At 39.9% G+C, this 14,557-nt stretch overlaps 1 protein-coding gene across 1 annotated transcript in view; it reads right to left on the bottom strand.

Moving 5' to 3' along the window:
* LOC138957090 (uncharacterized) overlaps nt 1-11,247 on the bottom strand; it is a gene marked incomplete at its 3' end in the record, with an annotated part of 12,495 nt that extends 1,248 nt beyond the window's left edge. Inside the window, exons 1-3 of the mRNA XM_070328262.1 lie at nt 10,639-11,247; nt 5,020-5,300; nt 4,110-4,283 (exon numbers count right to left, since the gene is read on the bottom strand). Coding sequence (XP_070184363.1) covers nt 4,110-4,283; nt 5,020-5,300; nt 10,639-10,820 — 637 coding nt within the window. The remainder of the gene's footprint in view (nt 1-4,109; nt 4,284-5,019; nt 5,301-10,638) is intronic.
* Between the last annotated feature and the right edge of the window lie 3,310 nt (nt 11,248-14,557).

Here is a 14,557-nt window from a genome sequence, read left to right as displayed (position 1 = left end):
TTAATAATAATAATAATAATTGTCAGTAAGTACTGGTGTCACATGACTGATGTGAACCAGTTGATTGGCTAATGGCAATGCGCTAAAACTGTTAGCGCACTCTTGGAGTGCGCTAACTTTTTCACAGAGCGTATTCTTCTGCCCTTTGCCTAAGCGAGAGTGTACTCTCATCCTCAGAATTAATTAATGACATGTAGCTTATATTCTCCACAATACCAATGATTATGACCATAAATGTCCTGCTTCTCAATTAAAGCAGAAGGTGGGTTTTTTTCTGACAGATTGCATGTGCCTGTGCCACAGTTGCCACTGATCTAAAAATAGAACCCGCTGTGTCTAATTTTTCAGTTTCGACTTGCGAAGATTCCTCTCATAATTATGCCATGTTAGTGGCATGTAGCTTATTATCCACATTACCAAATGATGAGTTAGTCTAGTATACAATTCCCAGCAGCTAACAGAAAACACAAGTGTTATTCCGATAACTTAGCAGCTAGATCAGCATGTAGCAGACTACACTGAAATACGACTGCATCTGTTCAGTAAATGAATGTTTTCCGAATTATTATTTCAAGGCAAGAACAATCGGAATTGAAAACGTGTAGGGTTTAGAACGTTCTTACCATATATATAAGACTTATTACCAGCCTGCCTCATGCGTGCAGACTCAGTGCAACGTGACGAGCAATTTTTGTTTTTAAAATGAGACTCAGTGCAGTGGTTCGATTGCCATAGCCTAGCAGACGACATAAATCCCGCTCAGCAAATTAACATGTTGGGCAAATGTGAACGATAAAACGATGGGGATATAATACGTGTAGGGTTCAGAGCATTCTTACCGTTCATATTTAGTACCAGACTCCCCGATGAGTGAAGATACCACACGAGAAACATGCCACATTTATTTTGAAAATGTGCTTTCTGTCGACCTTGGCAAGGGGCAAAACTCTGCACAGTCAATCTGTCGAAGCTCGATGAAGGTTTCGAATCGCAAATAACTTAGAGCACAGTCCTTTCTCCGAGTTTAAATGAGGTCTCTATGAAAGATCATCACTTTTTAGCTTAACGCTACACTGGAATTTACCTACAGAAATTAAAACAAGAGTTTGCGTGTGACGAAAGCACGACACACCTGAGACAGCCCACACAAAAGTAGATCTGACACAAACCTGACCACACAGTTACGCCTATCCAAATACGCGTAGTAAAATGTGCGTTTTGAATCTTCTTTTTACATTTAGTCAAGTTATGACTAAATGTTTTAACATCGAGGGGGGAATCGAGACGAGGGTCGTGGTGTATGTGTGTGTGTCTGTGCGTGCGTGTGTGTGTGTGTGTAGAGCGATTCAGACTAAACTACTGGACCGATCTTTATGAAATTTGACATGAGAGTTCCTGGTTATGAAATCCCCGAACGTTTTTTTTTCATTTTTTTGATAAATGTCTTTGATGACGTCATATCCGGCTTTTCGTGAAAGTTGAGGCGGCACTGTCACGCCCTCATTTTTCAACCAAATTGATTGAAATTTTGGTCAAGCAATCTTCGACGAAGCCCGGACTTCGGTATTGCATTTCAGCTTGGTGGCTTAAAAATTAATTAATGACTTTGGTCATTAAAAATCTGAAGATTGTAAAAAAAAAAAAAAAAAATTTATAAAACGATCCAAATTTACGTTCATCTTATTCTCCATCATTTTCTGATTCCAAAAACATATAAATATGTTATATTTGGATTAAAAACAAGCTCTGAAAATTAAATATATAAAAATTATTATCAAAATTAAATTGTCGAAATCAATTTAAAAACACTTTCATCTTATTCCTTTTCGGTTCCTGATTCCAAAAACATATAGATATGATATGTTTGGATTAAAAACACGCTCAGAAAGTTAAAACAAAGAGAGGTACAGAAAAGCGTGCTATCCTTCTTTGCGCAACTACTACCCCGCTCTTCTTGTCAATTTCACTGCCTTTGCCATGAGCGGTGGACTGACGATGCTACGAGTATACGGTCTTGCTGAAAAATGGCATTGCGTTCAGTTTCATTCTGTGAGTTCGACAGCTACTTGACTAAATGTTGTATTTTCGCCTTATGCGACTTGTTTTCTTTGGCGGTACTGACAATATCGTTATTGAAACAATCCCAGTGCACTAAGGGATTTATAGAGCAAATCTCGAAAATAATTATTGAACTGAGCGCTATGAATAATAATGAATTTTCTCGATTTGCTCTATAAATCCCTTAGTGCACTGGGATGTCTCAATAATAATAATAATAATAATAATAATAATAATAATAACAATGAGAGCTTATATAGTGCGATCCAAGAAGAATCGTGCTCTCCGCAATTTACATATTAACTATGAATAAAACACACCAGTTAAACGTTGAATGCATATCAACAATAAAATATAAACCTTATTATAACAAGAAAAACTGAACACAAAACTTACGACAATGCAACATAAACTTTGCAACAATCAGCTCAAACATATTGAAAATCTGTTACCTGCTGCGGGTGTGTTTTACTGACTTACGGTAGTCTCTGTAAAAATGATCAAGTGTGTTTAATTTCATTCTTTTAACTATCTTTATATTCGATTAACCTTTCTTTGTTTGGGTGAATAGTCTCCATGGAAACTTGGGGTCCTGATTTGGCTCATTATGGTCCACTGGACCCGAAAAGCAATAGCGAACTAACTAACTAACTACCACTTTAGGTGTAAGAGGGGAGGCGGGTGGGAATCCGTGTAAGTTATGGTAGTATGCTTATTAAAACAAGATTTCAGATTGCACATACTGTATGTACCATACCTTACAATTGCCTGAATCGAGAGATTAACTAAATATTTTGCAAAAGCGACTAGTTTTTTTTTCTTCAAGATTTTCTAAAAGTGAACATTGGACAGCACCTTTAAACCGTGAGCTGGCAAATCAGACCCAGTTAAAGTTGGGAAAACAAAGACCACACTGTGAACAGACAACTTTATATACCTCTAAAGTATCTGCGAGCAGCAGAAATCCCGAACCCTGCCGAAATAAACAGGAAAGCCAAATCAAACAACCCATACAAGAAAGCTAAATAATGCTTATAATACAACTCACTCTCGCCATGTACAACATAACACTTTAAAACAAAATATCGTCTGCTGCTTTAGCTCTATCTCTATGGACAGTCAAGAACGTGATACTTTTCTTATTGTCCGCTGGAACTAGACCCAGCTTTGACCATAACATTTGACCAGGATCGACAGTGTAATGTTCCTTGGGCCCTCAACTCTGAAGAAAAACAATCCAGTAAGAGGTAATTCTCCTTTTTATTTGACCCGAACTCAACCCTTCTGCGACCTTGACATTTGATGAGGATCAAGCAGACTTGGTTCATGCCTGAAGGTTATCCAACCATAATAGTGTGTAAAGTTTGAAATATCTATAGCTTCGAAAACACCGAAGAAGACAATAACGTTTTTTGTGTGTTTTTTGTCCCAAACTTGACCTCGCTGTGAGCCTCTAATTTTACAAAGATCGAACAAACTCGGGTCATGTCTGGGAATTATGAAATTCTGTTGATGTGGGAAGTTTCAAAACATGTCTTCGAATCGTTTGATATATAAAATGTAAATTTGGCAAGATTTCAACATTATTAGACCCATCCTTGACCTCGATGTGAATCAATCAAACAAAAGTCATGTCTAGCAGAAGTCTCTCTCTCTCTGTCTCTCTCTCTCTGTCTCTGTCTGTCTCTGTCTCTCTCTCTGTCTATCTCTATCTCTGTCTGTCTCTGTCTCTCTCTATCTCTCTCCAATCAATCAATCAATCAATCAATCAACCAATCAGTCAGTCAGTCAATCAAATCTCCCAGGTCAACTTATGTGCAGACCTGCTAGTGCCTTATCCCCCTTCGTGTGTACACGCAAGCACTAGACCAAGTGAGCACGGAAAAGATCCTGCAATCCATGTCAGAGTTCAGTGGGTTATGGAAACACGAAATGAACCAGCATGCTTCCCCAAAAGCGGCGTATGGCTGCCTGAATAGCAGGGTAAAAACGATCATACACGTGTGAGTTTGAACCCATGAACAAAGAACAACAACACCGATCAAGCTTACCCGCTGTACCAGCCTCGACACTCTTCCAGGAAGCTTCGGTCTGACTTTGCTTTGTGGGGTCGAATCGTCTGAAGAGGTAGACCAGCACCCCCAACATGAGGAACACACCCCCAAAGCCGTCGCACGATATGTCCACGTAATATCCTAGCGATGAACGCACTGACTGGTAAATTCCTGCAAAAATAAATTGGTTAGAGTCGATCTGAGGATAACTGCGTTCCTTTGTTTGTATAAATCATAATGCAAACTATTGCGGGTAATTCAGGCAAAAGCTTATTCTGTAGGATGCCTTTTTTAATTTTATTCCTGCACTTTTATTTTGAAAACCAAGCCCCATAATCAGTAAAAGCCAGAGAGACAGACACTTTCCTTCTGATCGTCACAATGCAATCATCCATCTTCCCCCCCCCCCCCCCCCCCTTTAAACCCTTGACCCTCCTGTCTGTCACTGTCCATCTCTCTGCCCCAACCTCACCTCACTCACACCCCGAACACACACACGGACACTCACACACATCCTCCCTCCCCCCTCTCTCTCTCTCTCTCTCTCTCTAGATCTCTCTCTCTCTCTCTCTCTCTCTCTCTCTCTCTCTCTCTCTCTCTCTAACCCCCTGTCCCCTGATCCCACCCTCTCCACCATTCCTCACCTTTTGTGTTGGAGTAACTTCGGTACACCACCCCATCCAAGGTATCGAGGATGGTTCGAATCTCGATGAGCACCACACCCTGCTCCTACCCCTCCCCCTTCTCTAGTCCCAACCTCTCCCACTACCACTCCCCCCCCCCCCTCTCTCCCCCCTCCCCTCCCTCTCCCTCCCTCCTTCCCCCCCTCTCCCCCCTCCTCTTCTTCCCTCCTGGCGCGACCTACACAATTAAATCAGTGTCAGTGCTAGTGTTTCTCAGTTCTCACCTTTTGTGTTGGAGTGGCTTCGGTACACCACCCCATCCAAGGCATCGAGGAAGGTTCGAATCTCGAAGAGCACCACCCCTAATCGCCGCGTGTGCAGATCCTCGGAGGCAACGAATCGAGCGGAGATGAAGGCAAGGAAGAGGTGAAAAAAGGAGATCATGTTGGGCGTGATGAAATAAAACACTGTACTGAAGTGGGTGAAGGTGTCAAAATACTCCACGGCCGGCGCCGTAATGTACTGACTCGTGTGGTCGTTCATTAAGGCTTTCACGGATAAATGTCTGAAATGAAAAACAAGAAAACAATACTTTAATTCGTTTGTGAGTTGAGGTTCGTAATACAGTCACATAGTCTGCCATCTATTCGTCCGTCAATAAATCCATAGACCGGTCGTCAACATGTTAAAACTTATTTTATGATGCCCCCCCCCCCCCCCCCCCAAAAAAAAAAAAAATCAACCGAACAAACAACAACACTAACGCCGACTGATGTATACAACCATAACCATTCAGCAAACCGGCCAACCAGCCAGCCAGCAAACCCATCCATTAAATCATCTATAGATTAGTCGTCAACCGGATTGTTTTCTTTTATAATCATGAACCCCCCCCCCCCCTAGCCCCCTCTAAGAAAAACAAAAAACTGAACCATTGTCTGCTTCGCGGCTGATTAAAAAATAACACCTACAGAAATAAACTATCATCGGAGTGCACGATGGCTTTCGCGTGACTGAGTTTACACAATTTATTTCATCAACTGTTATAATTTATTCATTGCAACGCCCGTCATTAAAACAAATTGAGTACATTTATTGCTCTACTGACAAATAAATTCACACATAAATGTAGTGTCTAGTGGTGTTTTTGTTTTGTTTTTTTATGGCTGGAAAAGGCTGGGGGAAGGAGAAAAGAAAATCGACACATAAACGTATAAACCAAAAACTGTGTTGTAATCACAAAAGCGTTGATCGATCAACTACAGGTGCCAACACACTGCTTTTTATATTTAGTCAAGTTTTGACTAAATATTTTAACATCGAGGGGGAATCGAAACGAGGGTCGTGGTGTATGTGTGTCTGTCTCTGCGTGTGTGTGTGTGTGTGTGTGTGTGTGTGTGTGTGTGTGTGTAGAGCGATTCAGACTAAACTACTGGACCGATCTTTATGAAATTTGACATGAGAGTTCCTGGGTATGAAATCCCCATACGTTTTTTTCATTTTTTTTATAAATGTCTTTGATGACGTCATATCCGGCTTTTCGTGAAAGTTGAGGCGGCACTGTCACGCCCTCATTTTTCAACCAAATTGGTTGAAATTTTGGTCAAGTAATCTTCGACGAAGCCCGGACTTCGGTATTGCATTTCAGCTTGGTGGCTTAAAAATTAATTAATGACTTTGGTCATTAAAAATCGGAAAATTGTAAAAAAAAATAAAAATTTATAAAACGATCCAAGTTTACGTTTATCTTATTCTCCATCATTTGCTGATTCCAAAAACATATAAATATGTTATATTCGGATTAAAAACAAGCTCTGAAAATTAAATATACAAAAATTATTATCAAAATTAAATTGTCCAAATCAATTTAAAAACACTTTCATCTTATTCCTTGTCGGTTCCTGATTCCAAAAACATATAGATATGATATGTTTGGATTAAAAACACGCTCAGAAAGTTAAAACAAAGAGAGGTACAGAAACGCGTGCTATCCTTCTTAGCGCAACTACTACCCCGCTCTTCTTGTCAATTTCACTGCCTTTGCCATGAGCGGTGGACTGACGATGCTACGAGTATACGGTCTTGCTGAAAAATGGCATTGCGTTCAGTTTCATTCTGTGAGTTCGACAGCTACTTGACTAAATATTGTATTTTCGCCTTACGCGACTTGTTTTTTTTTTATTGAATTACACACTCTATTTCGAGTAACTTCCTTCTTCCCGCTAGTGCTTACGACAAGGCACTTAAAATCTGTTTTTCTTTCTTTTTACATTTAGTCAAGTTTTGACTAAATGTTTTAACATAGCGGGGGAATCGAGACGAGGGTCATGGTGTATGTGTGTGTGTGTGTGTGTGTGTGTCTGTCTGTGCGTGTGTGTGTGTAGAGCGATTCAGAGTAAACTACTGGACCGATCTTTATGAAATTTTACATGAGAGTTCCTGGGCATAATACCCCCAGACGTTTTATTTTTATTTTTGGAATAAATGTCTTTGATGACGTCATATCCGGCTTTTTGTAAAAGTTGAGGCGGCACTGTCACACCCTCATTTTACAATCAAATTGATTGAAATTTTGGCAAAGCAATCTTCGACGAAGGCCGGACTTTGGTATTGCATTTCAGCTTGGAGGCTTAAAAAATAATTTATGACTTTGGTCATTAAAAATCTGAAAATTGTAATTAAAACAAATCTTTTATAAAACGATCCAAATTTACGTTCATATCTTATTCTTCATCATTTTCTGATTCCAAAAACATATAAATATGTTATATTCGGATTAAAAACAAGCTCTGAAAATTAAAAATATAAAAATTATGATTAAAATTAAATTTCCGAAATCGATTTAAAAACAATTCCATCTTATTCCGTGTCGGTTCCTGATTCCAAAAACATGTAGATATGATATGTTTGGATTAAAAACACGCTCAGAAAGTTCAAACGAAGAGAGGTGCAGTAAAGCGTGCTATGCAGCACAGCGAAACCACTACCGCGCTAAACAGGCTCGTCAGTTTCACTGCGTTTTACACGAGCGGCGGACTACGGTCATTGTTAAAAAATGCAGTGCGTTTAGTTTCATTCTGTGAGTTCCACAGCTTGACTAAATGTAGTAATTTCGCCTTACGCGACTTGTTTTTGTTTACCCCCACCCCCTCTCTGCGATTTGATCTGGGATGAATAGTTCGATATATAATATATCCACTATCAATAAGTGGTGGCACAGTTCCATGGGTGTACTTCGAGTAACTTCTTACTTCCCGCAAGTGCTTTCAACAAGGCACTTCAAATCTTTTATTTTCATTTTATTTTTTTACCCCCACCCTCTCTCTGCGATTTGATCTGGGATGAATAGTTCGATATATTATATATCCACTATCAAGAAGTGGTGGCACAGTTCCATGGGTGTACTTCGAGTAACTTCTTACTTCTCGCAAGTGCTTTCAACAAGGCACTTCAAATCTTCTTTTTACATTTAGTCAAGTTTTGACTAAATGTTTTAATGTAGAGGGGGGAATTGAGACGAGGGTGTACGTGGTGTATGTGTGTGTGTGTGTGTGTGTGTGTGTGTGTGTGTGTAGAGCGATTTAGAGAAAACTACTAGACCGATCTTCATGACATTTTACATGGGAGTTTCTGGGTATGATATCCCCAGACGTTTTTTTCATTTTTTGGATAAATGTCTTTGATGACGTCATATCCGGCTTTTCATTTTTAAACCAAATTGGTTGAAATTTCGGTCAAGTAATCTTCGACGACGCCCGGACTTTGGTATTGCATTTCAGCTTGGAGGCTTACAAATTAATTAATGAGTTTGCTCATTAAAGTTGTCATTAAAATCGATTTTTCGCAAACAGATTTAAAATTGATTGCATCGTATTCTTCATGACATTCTGAATCTAAAAATATATACATATGTCATGTTTACTCTTAAAATGTGATCACAATTAACGAAAATAGATTAATTAGTCTTACGATTAAAATTTAAGAAATCGATCCAAAAATGATTTCATCTTATTCTTTATCGTTTCCTGATTCCAAAAACATATAGATATGATAGGTTGTATTCAAAACAAGCTCAGAAAGTTAACACGAATACAGAAAAGCGCGCTTTCCTGCTTAGCACAATACGCTACCGCGCTATTCTGGCGTGTGCATATCACTGCGTTTTGCATGTGGGAGGTGAGCAATTTCCTTCTCGCGGGGATTGACGAAGCTGTACTGTCTAGGTGAAAAAAATACAGTGCGTTCAGTTTCATTCCGTGAGTTCGACAGCTTGACTAAATGTAGTAATTCACCTTACGCGACTTGTTTTTCCTTTTTTTACCCCCACCCCCTCTCTGCGATTTGATCTGGGATGAATAGTTCGATATATTATATATCCACTATCAAGAAGTGGTGGCACAGTTCCATGGGTGTACTTCGAGTAACTTACTACTTCCCGCAAGTGCTTACAATTAACAAGGCACTTCAAATCTTTTTTTTTTCTTCTTTTTTTTACCCCCACCCTCTCTCTGCGATTTAATCTGGGATCAATAGTTCGATATCTTATATATCCACTATCAAGAAATGGTGGCACAGTTCCATGGCAAGTTGCCAGAACTATAGCACGATTGTGGGGCCAACACTGTTTTCTTTGTGTAATAAGGCATAGACGCCCGTACACAAAACATGGTCATATGACGTGCGAGATTCCACTCGAGGGCTTCCCTGGTCTTTGTGCATTATGTGCTAAAGGCAAAGCGGATGTTTGCGGTTTTTTTTCTCCTGAGGAGCTAACGTCTGTGTTCGTGTGTGTGTGTGTGTGTGTATGTGCGCGTCTGTGTGTGTGTGTGTGTGTGTGTGTGTGTGTGTGTGTGTGTGTGAGCCAGCCAGCCAGCCAGCCAACCAGGCAGCCAGACACCCAGCCAGACACCCAGCCAGACACCCAGACAAACAAACATACATACTCGTATGCTAATGAATGTGTGGAATAAGTACACGTATATAATTATATATCTGCGCGTTTTTGGACCCAAACAATCAACTTCTGAATCGCTTCTTGTTCAAAGGCTTTCAACGAGCTGATTGACTCTGAAAGAAGTTATCTAGCATTAATCAGGAACTTTGACACCGCTATCTACGATTGGCGCGAGTTCCCTCTTATCAAAATACTAGTAGTCAGCAATGTGTACTCGAATAATAGAAGCACCCTTGTGCACACACACACACACACACACACATCTGTGGTGATAATGCTGTGCAGACGTCAGCAGCGTGTACATAGGTTACTCGCTTTGAGTTTGAGCTGTGTAGAGTTGACCGTTTGGTGATCAACCTTTATTGCTGCACTGGTCGCATGAGTGTATAGTATACCAGATAATGTAGCGTACACAGACTGTATAGTAGTAGTGTTAATGCTGTGCAGACGACAGCAGCGTGTACATAGTATATTCGCTTTGAGTTTGAGCGGTGCAGAGTTGACCGTTTGTTGATGAACCTTTCTTGCTGCACTGGTCGCATGAGTGTCGAGTATACCAGAGACCGAAGCGTACACAGACTGGGTACTCTACAGTCTCTGAGTATAGTACTTCTTTTTGCTTTGAACTGCGTACAGATCTACCGTTCGGAGTTTGCAGGAGTGCCGAATAATGAGGATTACTAATAGCTTTGAGCTGTGAACAGAACCACCGTAATTTTTTCCATTTCTTTTTCATTTTCATTATTCTAATTGTCCCATCCTTCCAGCATCCTCCCAGTGGAAAGCTAGCAGCACAGGGTGCATGTGCATCCCCCCCCCCCCCCTCCAGCTAAAATTTAAAAAAAAGAAAAGTTTTTTACTTTGGAATTTTATGAGATGATTCCGTGGCAATTTCTTTCTCTATTATAGCATAACAACTGTGAAGTCCGACGAAAGAGGCTATACTCACGTGAATGGACTGAAGAGTTCCCCTTTATTGGAAGCTTGGGAGGACGCCACCAAGTCCGTCTTCATGAAGGTCACATACAGAATAATATCCATGATGGCGTAATACGTGAGCAGAATCACTCCCATGAACTTGAAGACCGACATCTCGTCACGGAAGATCTGTGACGCAGGTGGGGACGGCATGATGATGAGATGACGTAATCTAGCCAGCACAGGACGTCGAATTTTAAAAAAAGGAAAAGAAACCAGGGTTTCTTCTTAGTTTATTTCTATTTTTTACGGTTTGGACGTGTATTTCAGTTGAACATGCTCTTACCTTCTGTCTTTTCTTTTCCGCTGTCTAAAAACCTAGTCAGCTTACAGCTGTCGAGAATGGCTGTTTCTCGTCTTTCACAATACACCAATTAATAATTTCGCTGTTCTCAACCACTGACGTCATGAGGCAGATGACTCTTTTCAGCCCACAGCAGCTGCCCCTATGTCCACGTGACTAAATTGTCATGTCTATCTATTATCACAGAGAAACACACTTGGATTCGTACAGCTCTGAATAAAATATACTCCAGTTCTCCGTCATGGCGACTGCATGTTGTCGCTGCTCACTGAACCATCACCTGAAACAAACCACACAGGAATTCGAATTACGAATCAAATCATTGTGTCATTGCAGTTAAATAAAACACACAGGAACTTGAATAGATGATTTTCCGAAATAACTCTGTCGGGTTTGCATGGGCTGTGAAAGAGTGAATGCCCTTGCTTTTTCTCTGGCGAATAAATTCACACGTGCTCCTGTCCACGTGTGTCCGACACACCCCTCGCTAGTGATTGGCCCCTCAAATGTTTGTCCGAGTAAACACAAGGGTATTCACTCTTTCACAACCCATACAAACCCTACAGAGTTATTTTTGGAATTCGTCTACTAAGAATCAAATCCTTATTCCATTGCTGTAATAAAACATACAGGAATTTAAATAAGAATCAAATCATTCTTTCTGTCATTGCTGAAATATCACTCTCACGAATATCGAATTTGAATTACGAATAAAAATCGGTGTCATTTTCGAGTTGGGAAATTGATGGCTGACGTGTGATCGATTGTTCTGTCAATATCCACTTCACCCACAACCGTTCCATCAAGATGTTAAAAAAAAAACCGGCTCTTTCTAACCGTGCCAAGAATCATGCCAGTCCACACAGGTTTCTCCAAGCTTATCAGGATGAGAGAACCCATCCACTTGAACATATACCAACAACCTTTAGCAAAAACCAAATGCCTTTGGTACAGTCGTCAAAGTCTGGCTTTTTTTTTTTTTTTTTTAAGTTGAAGATGCATAGTTTTGTATGGTTGATGTTATTTGATGTTGCTGTCTGACGTTGTTGTCGTGTACCAAAAAGAATTTAAAAACGTGTAAAAAAAAATAAAAAAAAAATAAAAAAAAGAAGTCTGGCTTCGTTCTGAGCAGAGTGTTGATTTGGAATTAATATCGAATGAGAAATTGACACTGCTGTCGGTTGTGGAATTTACAGAACGTAGCTAGCCAGGCCGTTGAATTTAAGTATGTGTTTAAGAGGAAGGATAATATTTTCAAATATTGTATATCAATATCGATTGGCTGTGGTGTACAAAACGGTTTTGCACGAGAAGGAGTGTTCCTTTAATCAATCCGTCAGTTCATTTACCCGTATGCAGCGTAATGCGAACACGCAGAACTATCAAATGATCTACAATACGGTACTTTACAAACAAAAACGAAAGTGCACATCTCGACTTCGAAGGACCTTCACCAAAGATAGTAAACAGTAACCGCTACATAAGTGCATTTAACAATGGATTCCGAAACTCTCTCTCTCTCTCTCTCTCTCTCTCTCTCTCTCTCTCTCTCTCTCTCTCTCTCTCTCTCTCTCTTCTCTCTCTCTCTCTCTCTCTCTCTCTCTCTCTCTCTTTCACAGACAGTCAGACAGACAGACAAAAATACACACACACACACACACACACACACACACACACACACACACACACACACGCACGCACGCACGCACGCACACACACACATACACGAGAAAGAGAGAGAGAGAGAGACAAGACAAGACAAGACACTATCTTTATTTTCGAGGGTAATAGATGAGCAAGAATATTGCTTTTTTACATCCAGCCCTCGCCCTAATATAGGGTCAACAAGAACAGAAAACAATATAATCAAAGAACTATCACATCAAACTTAATACATTATAACTGTATATACAGATACAAATTTAAAAAATAAATTGTCATGCTGCATTTCAAGTGTCAATTTTTAACATAACTTAATTTAGATCTGCATATTATTATAATGTTGCTTAACATGCACATACATTTTAAATGAATTGATGAACCATTCAGCACATGTTTAGTTGCATTATGTGCGACATATAATTTGTTTTGAAGCTGTCTGTGTTTGTTTTATGCTTAAGAAAAATAGGCAGTGAGTTCCATAGGACCGCACCTGAATAAAGAAGGCTTGATTTGAAAAGGTCAATACGTGGAGTCGGTGTTATGATTTTTAGTCTGTTATAGTTCAAAATAAAATTATTACGTAATGTCTCCGGTGCATATCCTGACATCTTTTTTGAAATGGTAATACTTGCAAATTTTTATAATCAGATTCTGAAGGAGTGTGATTTTTTAGCATTATAAGCTTAACTGCTCTTCTGTGAAGACTGGCTAAAGGTTTCAAAACATTAGCACTTGCACAATCCCATAGAGTGGATGCATAATCAATATTTGACAAGATGTGATTGTTAAAAAAAATCTTTCGCGAGTGGAAATTAAAACTTTAAAATTTAAAGACTTTAAAATTGGCAATCTAGTGGCTGCTCCGCCTGACGTCTGGCATTATGGGGTTAGTGCTAGGACTGGTTGGTCCGGTGTCAGAATAATGTGACTGGGTGAGACATGAAGCCTGTGCTGCGACTTCTGTCTTGTGTGTGGCGCACGTTATATGTCAAAGCAGCACCGCCCTGATATGGCCCTTAGTGGTCGGCTGGGCGTTCAGTAAACAAACAATCAAACAAACAAACAAACCGTAAACAAACTTTTTGTTGTTGTTGGCCTAACAAGTCTTACAAGGCGGGTTCCACTTCATCTCTAATCATCTAGGAAGCCGTATATAGATCTTATTCAAAATCTCTTGCATGCTGAATGTAATCCTCGCGAACTAAGTAGTAATACTTTTTCTCTCTCTCACGACAAATAAAATCCGGAAAGTTTCCCTTATTTCTTGCTAAAATTAATGAAACAAATTACGTGCTTTCGAAATATTGCAGAAAACAACAACAGAGAATTTGTTTTCAGTTTTTCGAGCATGCAACATATTCTTAAATTCACATTGATCAATCCCAACATTCTGTACCACTGATATAAATCCGTTTGCAAATCTCAAATTACATTATCGGCTGCTCAAGCAACTTCATGCACAGATAAGACAGACACCTGCTGTTTTGTTACAGTTTAAGAGATTGTCAATGGGCACATCATTGAAGAATGATGGATGACATGCAACTGTTGCTTTATGAGAAAAACCAGACGGACAAAAATAACACAAAGATGGCTCAGTGAAATGTAGAAGTGAAGCCTTTTTTCCCCATCAGATGAGATATACCTCAACGTTTTCTCTGGTAACAATGTGTGTGTGTGTGTGTGTGTGTGTGTGTGTGTGTTTGTGTGTGTGTGTGTGTGTGTGTATGTGTGTGTGTGTGTGTGTGTGTGTGTGACGCGTGCGTGCGTGCGGCCATGCATGCGTGCATGCGTGTGTGTTTGATGTTCAGCTTAGATCACAATGATCGACTGCTTGAGCTGGCCAACAGCTGCACAACACTCTGTCTATAATGAACTCACAAAGTCATTCTATCCTGATGCACCCAGTGGCAATGTTTTAAAA

This window comes from Littorina saxatilis, unplaced genomic scaffold (assembly GCF_037325665.1).
Source record: "Littorina saxatilis isolate snail1 unplaced genomic scaffold, US_GU_Lsax_2.0 scaffold_1039, whole genome shotgun sequence".
Taxonomy (NCBI): Eukaryota; Metazoa; Mollusca; class Gastropoda; order Littorinimorpha; family Littorinidae; genus Littorina; species Littorina saxatilis.
The sequence above is the reverse complement of the archived record's forward strand: the minus strand, read 5'-3'. Positions and strand labels throughout refer to the sequence as shown.